Below are 19016 nucleotides of genomic sequence, written 5' to 3' on the forward strand. Positions count from 1 at the left end.
TATAGTTATTAATACAGTTATTAACACAAATAGCCATATGGGAAAGAAACTCACCCACTTAAGATCTCTAAGGACCCAAGACTGTATGCTGCCTCTCTGCTTTTTTTTTTTTTTTAAAGATTTTATTTATTTGACAGGGAGAGACACAGTGAGAGAGGGAACACAAGCAGGGGGAGTGGGAGAGGGAGAAGCAGGCTTCCTGCTGAGCAGGGAGCCCGATGCAGGGCTCGATCCCAGGACCGGAGCCGAAGGCAGATGCTTAACAATTGAGCCACCCAGGTGCCCCCTGCCTCTCTGCTTTATATCCTATTTATATCTTATACAAAAGCTGCCATTTCACACAGAAATAGTTAATATATACAAATAAGTTTACTGTGCTGTTTATAGTCATTTGACTGGGCAAACTGACAACACTGTAGAATGTAAAACTTTCTTTAATAGTAAAGTCTATGTGTTGTACTTTGTAGATAAAAATGATAAACTAATACATCATTTTTACAGGCACAGCTCCAGACCACCACAATAAAGCAAATATCGCAATAAAGTGAGTCAAATTACTTTTTTGGCTTCCTGTGCATATAAAAGTTATGTTTACATTATCCGTACAATAGTATTAAGTGCACAATAGTATTATGTCTAAAAAAAACAACATATATGCCTTAATTAAAAATACTTTATTGCTAAAAGATGCTAACCATCATCTGAGCTTTCAGTAAGTGGTAATCTTTTTGCTGGTGGAGGGTCTTGCCTTGATTCTGATGGCTGCTGACTAATCAGGATGGTGGTTGCTGAACATAGCGGGTGGCTGTGGCAATTTCTTAAAACAAGGCAACAATGAAGTTTGCCACATTGATTGACTATTCCTTTCACAAGTGATTTCTGTTCCATGTGATGCTATTTGGTAGCATTTTACCTACAGAACTTCTTTGAAAACTGGAGTCCACCCTCTCAAACCCTGCCACTGCTTTAGCAACTAAGTTCATGGAATATTCTAAATCATTTGTTGTCATTTCAACAGTCTTCACAGCATCTTCAGGAGTAGATTCCATCTCAAGAAGCTACTTTCTTTGCTTCTCTGTAAGAAGCAACTCATCATCCAGTACAGTTTTATCCTGAGATTGCAGCAAGTCAGTCACGACTTCAGGCCCCACTTCTCATTCTAGTTCTCTTGCTATTCCCACCACATCTGCAGTCACTTCCTCCACTGAAGTCTTGCACCCCTCAAAATCATCCTTGAAGGTAAGAATCAACTTCTTCCAGACTTCTCTGTTAGTGATAATATTTTGACTTCTTCCCATGAATCATCAATGTTCTTAATGCCATCTAGAATGGTAAATTCTTTCCAGAAAGTTTCCAATTTAGTTTGCCTAGATCCATCAGAGGAATCACTATCTATAGCAGCAACTGCCTTACAAAATGTTATTTCTAAAATAATTAGACTTGAAAGTTGAAATGACATCTTGATCCATGGCTACAGAGTGGATGTAGTGGCGAGCAGGCATGAAAACAACATTAATCTCATTGTACATCTCCAACAGAGCTCGTGGGTGACCAGGTGCACTGTCAATGAGCAGTCATATTTTGAAAGGAATCTTTTTTTTCTGAGCAGTAGGTCCTAACAGTGGGCTTAAAATATTCAGTAAACTATGTTGCAAACAGATGTGCTGTCATCTGGGTATTGTTGTCCCATTTACAGAGCACAGGCAGAGTAGATTTAGCATAATTCTTAAGGGTCCTAAGATTTTCAGAATGGTCAATGAGCACTGGTTTTAGCTTCAAGTCACCGGCTGCAGTAACTTCTAACAAGAGAGTCAACCTGTCCTTTGAAGCTTTGAAGCCAGGCATTGACTTCTCCTCTCTAGCTGTGAAAATCCTAGATGGCTCTTCTTCTAATACAAGGCTGTTCTGTCTATATTGAAAATGTTTTGTTTAGTGTATAGCCACCTTCAGAAGCTAGATCTTCTGGATAACTTGCTGCATCACCTTGTACTTTTATGTTACAGTGAAGGCTTCTTTCCTTAAACCTCATGAACCAACCTCTGCTAACTTCAAATTTTTCTTTGGAAACTTCCTCATCTCTCTCAGCCTTCATAGAATTACGGACTCAGGACCTTGTTCTGGATTAGGCTTTGGCTTAAGGGAATGCTGTGGCTGGTTTGATTTTCTATTCAGACCACTAAAACTTTCTCCATATCAGCAATAAGGCTGTTTTGCTTTCTAATCATTCATGTGTTCACTAGAGTAGCACTTCTAATTTCCTTCAAGAACTTTCCCTTTGGATTCACAACTTGGCTAACTGTTTGGCACAAGAGGCCTAGCTTTCAGCCTATCTTGGCTTTTGGCATGCCTTCCTTACTAAGTTTAATCATTTCTAGCTTTTGATTTAATGTGACAGACATGCAATTCTTATTTTCATTTGAACACTGAGAGGCCATTATAGGATTATTAACTGACCTAATTTCAAGATTATTATGTTTCAGAAGATAGGGAGGCTCAAGGAGAGGGAGAGATGGGGAATGGCTGGTCAGTGGACAGTCAGAACACACACAACATTTATGGATTAAGTTTACCATTTTAGGGCTGCCTGGGTGGCTCAGTCGTAAGCGTCTGCCTTCGGCTCAGGTCATGATCCCAGGGTCCTGGGATCGAGCCCCACATCGGGCTCCCTGCTCAGCAGGAAGCCTGCTTCTCCCTCTCCCACTCCCCCTGTTTGTGTTCCCTCTCTTACTATGTCTCTATCTGTCAAATAAATAAAATCTTAAAAAAAAAAAAAGTTTACCATTTTACATGGGTAGGGTTCGTGGCACCCAAGACAATTACAACAATAAACATCAAAGATCACTGATTATAGATCACTATACAAATATAACAGTAAGAAAAAAGTTTGAAATATTTCAAAAATTATCAAAATATAACACAGAGACACAGAGACAGGAAAAATGGTGCTGATGGACTCGCTCAATGCAGGGTTGCCACAAACCTTTAATTTGTAAAAAATGCAGTATCTGCAAAGTGCAATAAAGCAATGTGCAATGAAATGACGTATGCCTGTTTTAATCTATGTGTGGCTTCATTTATGTCTTCAGAGGTAGTGATTATTTTGCATTAAGCTCTAACTTCTCCCTGAGAGCAACAGAATCTTGTGATGTATAGTTGGTTGGGGTTAAGGGTGCAATCTGTGGTAAACCTAGTCATTCCTTATAAGGCCTTATGAATGGATACCCTAAGGAAATGATTCACTGACCACAGATAGAACGGAGCCAATAATCTTCACTTTGTTCCATAGCATATTAACATAAGATATTACAGCCCTTAAGCTCTTGACAGATAGATTAACTAGCTGGACATTTCCTTCTCGTCAACAAATTAGCTATAGGATTTACATAATTTGAACCATAAGCAGTTCTATACACCAAATGAATCACAGCAGGAACAGTAAAATCTGTTCAATAATAAACAAACCTAAAACTCTAATGAAGTATATCCATCCAGAAGGGAGGAAACACACACACACACACACACACACACACACACACACACACACTGTCCTCATCAGTCAATTTCACTGCATTTCTCAGGATGTATTAAAATAATATTCTAGGGACCGCCCATACTCATTTACAATACCCTCAAAGCTACAGTAAGTGAAGATAAAGACTAAATGACAGAAGAATTAACCCACAGAACTTAGAAAGATGATTACCTGGTAGTCTGGTTTTGTAAAATAATCCAAAGAGGAGATGTGATCCAAAAAGATGCTGAATTCTGGAGGGAGATGTTTCAACATAAGCCTGTGGTCATACCTCTCCTTAATAGAGCCTACTTGCTCCTGGGAAGTAAAGAGAACAGGAACCAAAGTCAATTTCTCTTGGCAGCTACACATTAACAGCCTCTCAGTAACAGTCTCAAGGGTATGTACTAGGGAATGAGATAATGAGTAATTAAGTATAAAGCAAGAACTGAGCTCTTGCACACTGCTTTATGGAGGGAGGGAGGATTGTAATGAATAACCAAAAGGGTAACAAAGAGTTCTGCATCAGTGAACTGACAGTCTGCCAAAATAAAGAGTTGATCTTAAATGTAGTCTACTTTTCTTTGTCAACACATGTTTACAGTTTTCAAAGTAAACAATATAATGTAACAATTAAAATTTAAAAGCTTACGTGACTTATAAAAAGAAAAAGGGAGAACTCGAGAAAAGAAAAGCTCTGAGGGAAAGCTAGAAATCAAATCAGAAGTGATGATTTAATACTTAAATGAGTATCTATTCTCCATGTACACAGAAAAAAATCTTAACATTAATTAGATCTTTACTATCACCCTAATTTTAGTTCTTATATGTAAGTATATTCTCATCCATTATGTCTACCCAGGAGAAAATTTTATTCCTTCCCTTACCAAAACTGATATTTCCATTTCCATTTCCAAAATTACCTTGTCCTTTATTTTTCTCCAAGGCAGCTGACCAACCACAAACTCCACCAACATGTAGAATAAGGACCAAAGGTCATCATGTCTTCCCATTTCCTTCATAAGCCAAACAGAATTCAATCACATTACATTACTACTCCTTTTGAGTATATTACATTGTCTAAGGCCTAACCATTGCGTTTCATCTTATTAGGCTTAAAAATTTTAATGTATTTTCCATAAAATCTGGTAAATATATCTACCTAGCTATATAACAATCTACATAACAGAATGAATATAATGAAGTACTTTTTGCTACAAAGAAACCCCCAAACCTAGAAATGCTGGAAATGTAATTAACAGCCTATTAATTAATAAATGAGTTCATTAAGAAGGGAAAGTCGTTGCCAAGGTTCTGGGGGAAAGGGGAAGGGTGAATCAGCATTTAGCAGGTATGGAGTTTCAGTGTTGCAAAATGAAAAAAGTTCTAGAACTTTGTTGCACCCTAATGTGAATATACTTAACACTGCTGAACTGTGAGCTTAAAAATGGTTAATGTGGATGGTAGCTACATTGGTGAGCATAGCATAACATACATAGTTGTTGCATCACTGTGTTGTATACCTGAAACTAATGTAACACTGTGTGTCAACTATACTCAAAAAAAAAAAAAAAGAAAGAAAAGAAAAAGAAAATGGTTAACATGGTAAATTTAATGTGATACGTTTTTTACAATTAAAAAAAAAGAAAGCAAATTCTAGGAGCCAAATTAAAAGAAAGCTGGAAACAAGAGAAGCAAGCTGATGCTGAAGCTTTGGTTTTAGAGGCACCTGTTACAGGTTTTGTCAACCAGGGTTTTAACAATCAGGAAGGGGACAGGTGTAAAAGTACTGAGCCTACACAAGACAGGAGTTGTAAATGCGACACTTCCCCTTAGGCCCTCACTAAACAGCTAGGACCTTCAAAGGGCTATCTTTAGTGCAATATATGATATGTACATTATATTGCAATAATTGTTTTTTCCTGTAAAATTTAACCACTACCAAAGGCATAAAGTAAGTGGTTAAAAAATTTGCCCTGAAAATTTGTTACTATAGGCCTGCTCCTCACTCAGATTTGGGGTTTAAATTTATACCACTTGTGTGGTCTGGGAAACCAAATCCAGAAATTGTTTTCTGGGTGATCCTCTCTTGTAGTAATGACAGATGCAAATGAAAATTCTCTAACGATAAAAGCACCTTTAAATTCAGGCCTCATAGAAGTCCTACAGATAAAGGTCCACAAAATATAGGCTCATTATTCAAAAGCATAAAATACATTAGGAAGCAGGCTATCATAAGCTAATGAGACAAGAGAAATTATACAGCAGAATTAGATATCCAAGAATTCCATATATGGAATTATAGGATAAAGAATACAAAATTAAAATGTTTAAAATGCTTAAGCAAAAAAAATGGAACCATATCCTATCTAAAAAAATAAAAAGACCAGTTTGATTTAAAAAAGGACCAAAAAGAACATCTAGAAATTAAAAATTCAATGTATAGGTTAGAAAGCTGATCAAAAACAGCAGAAAAAATAAAAATGAACTGGAAGACAGATCTGAAGAAATTATCTAGAACAAAACAGAGAGACAGAAAAAGAAAATCTGAGAGTGAACTTCCGGCAAGGAAGACAGAACAAGAAGATCTTTTTTTTTTTTTAAAGATTTTATTTATTTATTTGACAGAGACAGTGAGAGAGAGAACACAAGCAGGGGGAGTGGGAGAGGCAGAAGCAGGCTCTCCGCCGAGCAGGGAGCCCAATGCGGGGCTTGATCCCAGGACCCTGGGATCATGACCTGAGCCGAAGGCAGACGCTTAATGACTGAGCCACCCAGGCGCCCCAGAAGAAGATCTAACATATATCAATTTGAGATATGAAAAAAGAGGTATAGAAAGAAAGGGAAAAATGCAATATTTAAAGAAGAAATGTCTGAGAATCTTCCAGAACCTATGAAAGACATGAATGTTCAGATTTAGGAAGCACAACAAATCCCAAACTGAATAATTATAAAGAAATCCACATCTAGGCACGTTAGAACTTATCTGTAGAACAGCAAAGACAAAGAGCAGATATCTAAAATAGTCAAAGAAAAAGGACAAATTAAATACAAAATGATAACAATTAAATGGACAAAGATCTTCTCAATAGCGACCATAGAACCAGAAGACAAAATTTCTTCAAATTATTGAGATAAAACAAATATTAATAAAGGACTGAAATGTAGGACAACAATGTAATGAACAGAGTTCAAGTATTTTGAAAAGTCTTATATGTATGGGAATTATTCATGTTAAAAGTTTAAGACTGGGCGCCTGGGTGGCTCAGTCGTTAAGCGTCTGCCTTTGGCTCAGGTCATGGTCCCAGGGTCCTGGGATCGAGCCCTGCGTTGGGCTCCCTGCTCGGCGGGAAGCCTGCTTCTCCCTCTCCCACTCTCCCTGCTTGTGTTCCCTCTCTGTCTCTCTCTCTCTGTTAAAAAATAAATTAAAAATCTTAAAAAAAAAAAAGTTTAAGATTAAGGTACCCAAAAAATTGAAATGGAGTGTATTTTTACTTTTTTTAATTTGTGGAGATTTCTTCTAAAAGTAAAAATATATAGTCTTTCTACTAGATATTTTGGAAATGCCTTTACAGCTATTATGATCTCTGGAAATGTTTATGCTTATCTCAGAAAGAGTATCCTATCTCAAAGATTCCAATGTTGATCAAAATTATAAATAGAATTAGAAAGCTTAGTAATTTTAAAGGTTTTTAAGAATGTATCCAGAAAATAAGAGTACTTTCTTTTCAAGACAAAATAATTGACTAGATGCCATAAATTTTTTTAAGTTTATTTAATTCTTAGTGATCTCTACACCCAACGTGGGGCGTAAACTCACAACCCCGAGATCAAGTCACATGCTCTTCTGACTAAGCCAGCCAGGCAGGCACCCTAACTGGATGCCATAATTTAATACAACACTGAATCAAACCAAATGAGCTGAAATGCTTGGCAGAGTGCTACATTATACACTGATAAAAATACTTTTCCTATTTTCAATTTATAATCATATTATTAGAATCCAAATTAACTGGAGCATAACATATTAAGACCAGAGCATACTCTTCCTACTATAGTTAGCATTTGTCAAATTTTCATTAAGGCAATTTTGGCTTCACAGAACAAGAATAAGGTAAGATCAAGAAAAGATTTCTCTTTATTTTATTAAGGAATCACATGTTAAATTTCTCACCTCCAACCAGCCAAGTTCAAGAACTGAGAATCCATAAAATACCCACCTTTCCTACTCATAATTAAGGTTCAGAATGAAAAAAAAAATCAGAGAAGCACAAAAGGAGCAAAGTAAACAAAAAAAAGAGAGAGAGATTTTTAAAATTTAACCCAAAAGGTATAATTTACAAAGATGAAAATTTAAAAGTAGTTTGTACTTGAGATCTTCATGAAAAGAAAAGGTTTAATGGAGAGGGGATATCACAGATTAGATGCATACTTATAGACAAAATGATGACCCCTGTATTTCATTAGGTATTGAAAGTATGATATTCGCAAAAGAACTTCTTAAGATTAGAACACAGATGTTCTATTTCTTCAAAATTCAATATTAAATTTGTTACTATTTATACTTAATTAAGGTTCCCTACACACACACACACACACACACACACACAGCTATTATCTTTTCTGGCAAATAAAACTTTTTTTATGCAGCTGTATACATCTATTATCTAGTATACATACTATGGTACATTAGTATTACTAAGACCCTACCCTCTGCTCCCAAGCACCTTCCACACTTGTGTCCTCTAATGTAAAAAAGTTACTCTGATTCAAGTAATCAGCATGCTTATGTAGATATGACTCTAGTTCAGATACCTACCCTGTTTCGATGAGCATTGATTGATGCATAACGAACTGTCCCTCGAAAGCCTGCCACAGCACGAGGCTACAACAAAACCAAGCAAAGAGTAATAAAATAAGCTTCAAATGGCAAAAGACTCAGCACACCTGAGCCCATGAAGTAGATGGGAGAAACATGCATTACCATCACAATAAAATACTACTTAAATTTCTAATTTTTTATTGTGAAATTACAGAAAATTAGAAAATATCTCTAAATCATGTTAAAAAAACTAACATTTTAATTATCAGTGAGTCCCATTTTTTGTACCTACATTTTAAAATAAAGTGGCATTTATGACAAATAAATTCTGTACATTAGAAAACACTAAATGCTTTCATATATCCAGAATCATGCCAAGCATTGTAGTACATACACTAATATTCAGGCTCTGGTTACAATTAATTACAGTAACCATAAGGAGTCTCTAAGTAAAGATGCCAACCTCTTAATGTCTTGGCTATTTCATTCAAACTCAATTCGAAGATGATGGCAACTTGTATCCCTCCCTATGCATGCAATTCATATATTCATAAATCAAGTTATTGGGTAACTATTACATGCTAGGTACTGAAATAAATCCAAACATGAATAATACATGATCCCAGTTCTTAGAGAGCTCAACTTAGGATAAAGTCCAAACTCTTCTTACTTGGCCTCCAAGATTTCCATAATTTGGCATTGGCCTCATTCCAAAATGGATTTACTTATGGTTTCTCCTACAACCGTGTTTCTAGCTTATTTTGCTATTCTCTCCAGTGAAAAGCCATCTCTTTACATACCTCCAATGGCTAGCTCTTCTACCCCACACTAACCCCTCTGCTCAAATGTCACCTCCTCAGAAGTACTCCTTAATCATCCTAATCTAAAATACTACCCACCCCCTTCAATGCCACTCCATTCTTTTTTACTCTGCTTTATTTTTTTCTCATAAAACTAATTTTATTTGAACTTTTACTTATTTGTTCACTGCCTATTTTCTTCCACTGAAATATAAACTCTGTGATGGCAAAGTCTTGGTTTGCTCATTTCACAGACATGGAAACAGGCTCTGAGAGGTAACTAAATTCATCTGAATACATAGAATTAGTATGTGATAAAACCAAGCATCAACCAAGGTCTTTTGACTTAAAATCATACACTGTTTCCACTCTACTGCTTCACAAGGATCAAGTCAGTACCCTAAAGACTCATGGATGGCACCACAGCTCAATATGAAAACTTGACAAACCTGAAAATGATCACAGCCAGTAATTTTCATTAGATTTTTTTTCCCCAGTAACTTCTAATTATCTTCAGTTAAGATGTATTACTTTTATAGTCAGAAAAAGACTATAACAAATGTTATTTTAAAAATCTTTAGTTACCAGAATCATTCTGGTCATATGCTGTAAGATAAACATTCTATGTGTTCTTCCTTCGTTTGATCATTTTTGTAATTTATGTGTTATCTGCTCAAATTAGTTTTCTATTTATTTCTTCTTTCATGAAATTCTGTCTTCCCTTTCTAAAAATTTTCATTTCATTTCATTTTTAAGTAAGCTCCGTGCCCAGCATGGCGCTTCAACTCACAACCCCAAGATCAAGAGTCACATACTCTACTGACTGAGCCAACCAGGCGCCCTTCTCTTCCCTTTTTAATTACTCCTTTTTGTTTTTGTCTTAAGATTTAACTATTTAAAAAGTATTCTTTGTATTTAATGACAACTCTCAGTAATCAAAAGTTCCTGTGACATATTTTTTAAATCCCTTTTCTTAGCTGCCATTCATTGACAATCATAGTCAGTAGATCTCAATATTTTCCTAAGATACCACAACTAACAGGAATATCTAATATTCTCAATTTGATGGAACTTTGAGATCAGAGATTTCTTGTCTTGACAAAGAATGTATGAAATATATGAATATATATGAAAGCCTACTATCAACCCTTTTCACTAACATTTCACTGGTTGTACTTTTATTCATTACCTGACAAGAGCTTTCACTAACAAAAATGTTTTCATAGCATGTACTTGTGCCCAGTTATTTTCATTCCAGTTAACTATCAGAATAAAAATCTCCAGAGCTATTACCACACTCTGCAACCCAGTCCACGGTTAATCAGACACCTAGATGCCCCCCGACCCCAGATAGATTCTAGCCAAGACAAACCCAGGGGACTCTTTCCAGTTAAGAGTACCCCTGACTTTGCTTCTGCCATGGAAAGGTTGAGCCAGCTGTTTAGAAAGATCTTGATGTGACTCATCAAAGAAATAATGCCAGGTCAAGAAAATTCAGCCACCTTATATAAAGCAGAAAAGACAACTCAACCCAACTGGGGAAAATAGCCATATATACAACTAATTCTAATTTAAAGCAGATTATAATTAATATCATTAGCAAGGTACAATGAGCTGTGAAAGCCTAGGAGTGGGAAGCATTAGTTCCATTTGGTGAGAAGGGAAAAGGAAAAGTCTTGCTGAAGAAGAAAGTCTTAAGAATAAGGCAACACTGGGTGCCTGGGTGGCTCAGTTGGTTAAACAACTGCCTTCGGCTCAGGTTATGATCCTGGAGTCCCAGGATCGAGTCCCGCATCAGGCTCCCTGCTCAGCAGGGAGTCTGCTTCTCCCTCTGACCCTCCTCCCTCTCATGCTCTCTCTCAAATAAATAAATAAATAATCTTAAAAAAAAAAGAATAAGGCAACATTTAATGGGGCCTTAAAATAGGTGATCTCTTGACCGTAGAGGAAAAACTCTCAGTTTTTCCCCATTGAAGATATTAGCTGTGGGTCTTTCATACATGGCCTTCATGATGTTGAAGTATGTTCCATCTATATGTACTTTGTTGAGGGTTTTTATCAAGAATGGATGCTGTATATTGTCAAATGCTCTTTCTGCATCTATTGAGAGGATCATATGGTTCTTATCCTTTCTGTTATTATTTTTTTTAGATATTATTTATTTATTTGACCGAGAGACAGAGAGCACAGGTAGGCAGAGGGGCAGGCTGAGGGAAAGGGAGAAGCAGGCTCTCTGCTGAGCAGGGAGTCTGATGCGGCTTGATCCCAGGACCCTGAGATCATGACCTGAGCCGAAGGCAGTTGCCCAACCAACTGAGCCACCCAGGCACCCCTCTGTTATTATTTTTAAAAGATATTTATTTATTTGAGAGAAAGAGAGCATAAGCAGGGGGAGGGGCAGAGGGAGAAGGACAAGCAGAATCTTCACTGAGCACGGAGCCAATGCGGGGCTCAATCCCAGGACCCTGAGATCATGACGTGAGCCGAAATCAAAAGTCAGATGCTTAACCAACTGAGCCACCCACGCACCCCCTTCTTCTTTCTATTATTAATGTGGTATATCATGTTGATTGATTTGTGAATACTGAACCACCCCTAGAGCCCAAGAATAAATCCCACTTGGAGGTTCTTCAAAAAGTTAAAAAGAGAACTACTCTACGACCCAGTAATTGCCCTACTAGGTATTTACCCAAAGGATACAAAAACACAGGTTCAAAGGGTTACATGCATTCAGATGTTTATAGCAGCATTATCAACAACAGCCAAACTATGAAAGAGCCCAAATGTCCATTGACTGATGAATAGATAAAGAAGATGTGGTATATGTACTACAGTGGAATATTACTTAGCCATCAAAAAGAATGAAATCTTGCCATTTGCAACAACGTGGATGGAGCTAGAGTTATTATGCTAAGTGAAATAAGTCAGTCAGAGGAAGACAAATACCATATGGTTTCACTCATGTGGAATTTAAGAAACAAAACAGATCAACATATGGGATGGGGGAAAAAGAGAGGGAAACAAACCATAAGAGACTTTTTTTTTAAAAGATTATATTTATTTATTTGAGATAAAGAGAGAGAGCGTGCACAAGTGGGGGAAGGAGGAGAGGGAAAGGCAGAGAATCTCAAGCAGACTCCACGCCGAGCATGAAGCCAGGCGCAGAGCTTGATCCCACGACCCCAAGACCATGACCTCAGCCAAAACCAAGAGTTGGACACTCAACTGACTGAGCCACCCAAGCACCCCAACCATAAGAAACTCTTAAAGTTATAACAAACTGAGGGTTGATGAAGGGAGGTGGGTGGAGGACTGGCTAGATGGGTAATGGGTATTAAGGAGGGCACTTGTTATGATGAGCACTGGGTGTTGTATGTAAGTGATGAACCACTGAATTCTACTCCTGAAACCAATACTGCAGTGCATGTTAACTAACTAGAATTTAAATAAAAATTTGAAAAAGAAAAAAAAATAGGTGATCTCTTGAAACCTCCCTAATTGATGGCAATCTGGCAATATCTATCAAAATTTCAAATGTATATATTCTCTTTGACAAAGCCGTTTCACTTCTGGAAAGTTATCTTACACATATATTTGCGTATGTGCAAAAATAATGGATGTATCACACTCACTCACTACATTAATGTTTGTGATAGCAAAAGACTGAAAGTAACCCATATGTTCACAAATATGTTCATAAATAGACTGATTAAATAAATTACAGTACATGCTTATAATGGAATACACTTTGTAGCTGCAAAAAAGAATGAAGAAGCTCTATATCCTGACATGGAAAGATCTCCTAGATACACTGGAAAAAAGACAAGTGCAGAATGTACATCATGCTACCTTTTGAATCAAAAAGAGAAAAATGAGAATATACATTCATATGTATTATATACGCAAGAAGAAGTTCTGGAAGAATACATTAAAGAAATAATAACAATATAGCTACCTAAAGGTTGGAGGAAGGCATAAGAGCAGTATAGAAAATGAATGGCTTTGGGATAGCAGGGGTGAAATAGAGATTTGTTTCACTGCTTACCTGTTAATTTTTTTCAGTCAGGCTTATTAAGGTATAATTTACACACAGCAAAATTCATACTTTAGGTATACACAGTTCTGTGAGTTTTAACAAAGGGATATAGTCATGTAACTGCCACTGCAATCAAGGTATACAGTATTTCTATCGTCCCAAGAGTTCTCGTAAAGCCCCGTATAGTCACAATCCCTTCCCCTCCACTTCCAGTCTCTGGTAACCTCTGATTTCTGTCCCTCACAAGCATTCAGAATTGTGTTTTTAGGTTTACTGCTGTGTAGTGATGTCTCATTGTGGTTTTAATTTGCATTTCTCTGATAACTAAAGATGTTCACCATTTGCTAATGTGCTTATTTGCCATCTGTAGTATCTCTTCTTTGATGAAATGGCTATACAAATCTTTTGCTCATGTTTATTCATTTGTTTTATTATTGAGTTGTGAGAACTGTTTATAGATTCTGGATATAAGTCCTTTGTCAGATGTGTGTTTTGAAATATTTTTCTCCCAGTCTGTGATTTGTCTTTTCATTTGCTTAATAGTGTCTTTCAAAGAAGTATTTAACTTTGGTAAATTTTTTTTTAAAGATTTTATTTATTTATTTGACAGAGAGAGACACAGCAAGAGAGGGAACACAAGCAGGGGGAGCAGGGAGCCCGATGTGGGCGGGGCTCGATCCCAGGACTCTGGGATCATGACCTGAGCCCAAGGCAGACGCTTAATGACTGAGCCACCCAGGCACCCCAACTTTGATGAATTTTTACTTTCTTATTTTCGCACTATAGAAATATCTCTTCAGGGGCGCCTGGGTGGCTCAGTTGTTAAGTGTCTGCCTTCGGCTCAGGTCATGATCCCAGGGTCCTGGGATCAAGCCCCGCATTGGGCTCCCTGCTCGGCGGAGAGCCTGCTTCTCCCTCTCCCACTCCCCCTACTTGTGTTCCCTCTCTCGCTGTGTCTCTCTCTGTCAAATAAATAAAATCTTTAAAAAAAAAAAAAAGAAATATCTCTTCAAAAATTGTATTTAAAGACATCTTTAAAGAAAAAAGTAAGAGTGGTTAACAACCTAAGAGCACATTTTATTAAAATAAATACCTAGATATTTAAGTGAAAATGAAAAAGAAAAAATAAATTGGACCTCAAAAAAGGGGGTGCCTGGGTGGCTCAGTCACTTGAGCGTCCAACTCTTGATTTCGGCTCAGGTCATGACCGAGTTGTGAAATCAAGCCCCGAGTCGGGCTCCATGCTCAGCAGGAGTCCGCTTGAGATTCTCTCTCCCACTCCCTCTGCCCCTCTCCCCACTCATGCTCGCTCGCTCTCTTTCTTCTCTCAAATAAATAAATCTTTAAAATGAAAACTGAAAGAATTACAACAGGGAGAAGGAAAAGCACTTTAAGTAAAAAGAACACTGTGTGCAATGCAAAATGGGAGGAAAGTACTGTGTGTGTTAGGGGAAGTGTTTGATAGGGCTGGAACAAATTTGAGAGAAAATAGTGGAAAAGTAGGTTGGAATCAGGTTAAGCAAGGATGGCCTTGAATGTCGTATTAAGGTGTTTGGTTTATAACATGCAGGGAAATGGAATTCATCAAAAATTTTTAAGTAGGAAAGTGACATGATTGATAAAGTGCTTGGGATGCTTACTCTTCTGGAGGTAAAAAGAAGAGACTGGAAGGGGATGTAGGGAGACCAAGGAGAAAACTCTTTTAATAATCCAAACGAGAAGCCACAAGTCTACCACAAAGACAGAGCAGTGTGAACGTGAAGGAGGAGATGAATGTCAGAGACAAAATGAGCTCTCAGGAGAATAAATCTAGCAGGAGAAGGGAAGGACTGCAGGCATGAGCCCAGGCCTATTGCTAACCAAAGGGAGGGGCTCTGGAAAGGGGCAGAAAGCATGAGAACTATGTAATATAGCCCCCAATGGAAATAAGAAAATAGCTGAAGTTGTGGAATGGTAATAGAGAAAAAGACTTAAAAGTTTTGTTAAGTAGGTCACTATAACCCTAGGCACTGGGAGTTTCAGCTGAATGGTAGGAAGAAGCAGCAGGAGAAAACATGGCATTGCAAGAGCTGAGACACAAAGGGCCAATGTGAGATGCCAGCTGAAGGAGTAAGGAAACTAGGGCATGCTTTAAACCAGGAGGACAAAATAATGAACATAAAGATTCAGATCATTAAGTAAACAGAAGTTCAACTCTGAAACCATATGGAACAGAGTACTGTAAATATATATAGCTCTGGACTCCTTTGTACCTCACGTCCCTATTTATTGTAACTAATACATCTTAAAGGTAAACAGTAGAGGCTCTCAAAACCAATCACAAAAACAACTCATTAATAGTGTAACAGAGACTATCCATCATTCCCTTTGTAATGCATTCTGACTGATGGTCCTCTACTAAGAATACTATTACTAAGTTTGGTAAATAAATTAACATTTTTGTTTTGTGGGAGTTTCTTTGTGGTGATGGCATAGTTTTGTATACTGACTGTGGTGTTGGGTGTACGAATCCATACATGTGATAAAAGTTTCATATACTCTCCTCCCTCAAGAAAAAGTACATGTAAATTATAGTGAAAGCTGACTCAGGTCTGCACTTGAGTTAGCAATAGTATAGCAATATCTATTTCCTAGCTTTGACAATGTACTATGATTATGTAAGCTATTATCACTGGGGGAAGCTAGATGAAAGCCACATGATAACTGTACTATTTTACAAAAGCACCTGAATCTGCTCCATACTCCAAAACAAGTACTGTCAGGTCTACAGAAGACAGAAGACAGACTGATTCATGCAAAATTCAGAATGGAGGTTATTTCTAGAGCTGCAATGGCCAATGTAATAGCAACCTAAAACTAAATGAAATTTAAAATTCAGTCTCTCATTTGCTTTGGCTACAATTCAAGTGTTCAATAGCCCATGTAGCTAGTGGCTACCATATTAGTACGGATACAGAACATTTCCATGCTCACAGTAACTTCAATTAGACAATGCTGCTTGAGGAAGAAAAGGGAATGAGATGTATGGTGCTAATGAGCTAATTCTTAACCTAGATGGAGGCCATAGATGTTTTAATATTCTTCCTTAAAATTTTGATATGTGTTTTTTACACTCTTCTGGAATACATAATATAGCAAGACAAAATAAAAATATTGATTTTTGCAAATAACATGATGGCATACCTAGACAATTCAAGTGACTCAAGTTTCTTAAAAGGAATAAATAAACAAAATTGTATGATATGAAACAAATCTACAAAGGCAACTTTGGTTTTATATTAGTGGAGCAATATGAAAAAATGATTTCAATCATAATCATGATCGAAAAAAGTATGAAATTAAATTTATTTGAGATTTAAGAGATTTAAAGAAAACCATGAAAATCCTACTGAAATTCTAAAAGGAACTAGCTAGTGATATGTAACAAAAAGGGAAAGTTCATTCCTTACACAGAGTGAACTATTCTCTCAACTCTCTTCCCTCACTCTTCCATAGTGCTAACCTGATCCTTACTCAGGTTAAACCTAACTCTTAGACTAAACTGCATTTCTGAACAAGCAGTTAAAGGTGTCTAGAGAAAAACAAACTGTACTGACAATCTCACCTTAAATTACCATAATACTCAAATGAACTTTCAGCACAGGTCTACAGTCTATTTTGCTGAGGCTAGTTCTCTTCTCCCTCCCCATGGTAACGATGTCACTTGTCCTCTTTCGTCAACTTCCAGCACCTTTCTGCACTCTCAGCAAAAGGCCTTACCTTCATGAAGAAGATAAAAGCCATGAGAGAACTTCAACTTCCCACTACCAAATCTAAATGCTTACCTGTATCTGTGTCTACTTATTCAGCCTTTTCTCAGTTACAATGGAAGAAGTGTTCTTGCTCTTAGAGAATGGGCTAACCTCATCATTTGTGCTCAGGTTCCTTCCCTTGGTCATGCAAGAATGTGTCTCCTAGAATTGTTCCTGCTCTGTCCTACATTATCATTTTTTTTCATGTCTCCTGGAGCATTACCATCAGTACACAAGCATGCTATAATAACTGCCATTTAAAAAAATAAATAAGAAGGAAATGAATAAACTCAGGAATGAAGGATTTTACTTCCCTTTCAACTACTTCCCTGTTTTACCAATCTTCTTTAAAATAAAACAGCTCTAAGTTGGTTAATCGTCCAACTCTTGATTTCAGCTCAGGTCATGATCTCAAGGTTGTGGGATGGAGCCCCATGTTAAGCTCTGTGCTCAGCATGGAGTCTGCTTATCCCTCTACCCTCTGCCCCTCCCCCCCCACACTCACTCTCTAAAATAAATAAAATCTTAAAAAAAAAATAAAATAAAATAGCTCTGAAGGCACCCTGGGTGGCTCAGTACGTTGAGCATCCATTGAATACATTCTTTTCTTGTTTGACCACTACTTGTCTCTCTGCCTTTGGATTTTCTCAGTGGCAAGTAGTTGAACCTCATCTACTTGGGACCCCCAAAGCCAGGTACTCTTGCACCCCTGTGCCCCGGCTACACCCCCACCCCCAATCAAGTGATTCTTAAATTTATATTTCCAGTCCTGATTTCTCTTTTGAGCTATATTACCATATCAAATCACCTTCTTGTTATTTCCATCCGGAATCTAAGAAGCATCTCAAACTTAACTTCTAGAAAATAGGACCTCGTTTTTCCCTTATCAAATCCACTCTTCAGCCTTCTTCCCCATCATGGTTAATGGCATGACCATTCATTCAGGACAAAAATTTAGCAGTCAATCTTGACTTTTCTTTTTCCTTGACATCCCGATATTAACAAATCCAAAAGGAAGGCTTGTTAAGTCTATCTTTAAAATATATGCTAAATATGACCATTTCTCACCACCTTCATTGGCGCACCCTTAATGCCCTAGGTCCCAGTCGCATGCAATAATCACTGGACCAATGGCATTAGCCTTCTCACTTGTAACTTTCTGATTCCACTCTTGCTCTCAACAGCCTCCTCTTCACAGCCAGAGTGACTTTTTTTTTTTTTAAAAAACACATGTTCTAAAAATTGAAAAACTTATTTAGAATAGAAACGGGATTCCAGAAATATATTCAAATATAACAAACTACACAGAACCTAAGTTCTTTTCTGCATGGCTACTAATTTACACAAGAATACTGATAAAACTGAAGATAGTCTCCCTACAATTTCCAGGCACTGAAATTCTCCTATGGCTATGTTTTAAATATAATCTACTTCTGTATATAATTCCATTATGTAATCACCTTATTGACAGATCAGGTACCAGATTATGCAAGAACCCTGCTCAAATTTTTCCAAAGGCTTCCTATCATATTTAGAATAAAACATCTTTGCAAAATCATACACAATCTAGGGCCAACCAACCTCTCACAGCTCACCTCTCTCCACTTAACTCCTCATCATGTTATGCTATGTTGTGCAAAGCCACAGTAGCCTCCCTGCTTTTTCTTGAACAGACCAAATTTACTATGCCTCAGGGCCTTTAAACTTGTTATTCCCTTTGCCTGGAAAACTCTCTTTCCAGATATTCACATGGCTTATTCTCATACTTCATTCAACTTTCAACTCGATACCTCCTCAGAGAAGTCTTTTTAAACTAATACTTCTAAAATATTCTCCTTTTTTTTTTTTCTGGTACTAAAGTAGTCTCCTATTCTCACTGCCCATCACTCTCTATGTCAATACACTGCTTTATCGCGGCGCCTGGGTGGCTCAGTTGTTAAGCGTCTGCCTTCGGCTCAGGTCATGATCCCAGGGTCCTGGGATGGAGCCCTGCATCGGCTTCCCCGCGGGAAGCCTGCTTCTCCCTCTCCCACTCCCCCTGCTTGTGTTCCCTCTC

The 19016-nt window shown here is 37.4% G+C and overlaps 1 protein-coding gene across 9 annotated transcripts in view; it reads right to left on the bottom strand.

Moving 5' to 3' along the window:
• TTBK2 (tau tubulin kinase 2) overlaps positions 1 to 19016 on the bottom strand; it is a 150155-nt gene that overhangs the window by 38724 nt on the left and 92415 nt on the right. For all 9 annotated transcript variants that reach the window (XM_073876884.1, XM_025884001.2, XM_025884000.2 and 6 more), the window contains 3 exons: positions 8331 to 8396; positions 4435 to 4527; positions 3704 to 3829 (listed from right to left, as the gene is read on the bottom strand). In XM_073876884.1, coding sequence (XP_073732985.1) covers positions 3704 to 3829; positions 4435 to 4527; positions 8331 to 8396 — 285 coding nt within the window. The remainder of the gene's footprint in view (positions 1 to 3703; positions 3830 to 4434; positions 4528 to 8330; positions 8397 to 19016) is intronic.

This window comes from Callorhinus ursinus, unplaced genomic scaffold (assembly GCF_003265705.2).
Source record: "Callorhinus ursinus isolate GAN/ISIS: 27379988/994484 unplaced genomic scaffold, GSC_fseal_2.0 scaffold25, whole genome shotgun sequence".
Lineage (NCBI taxonomy): Eukaryota > Metazoa > Chordata > Mammalia > Carnivora > Otariidae > Callorhinus > Callorhinus ursinus.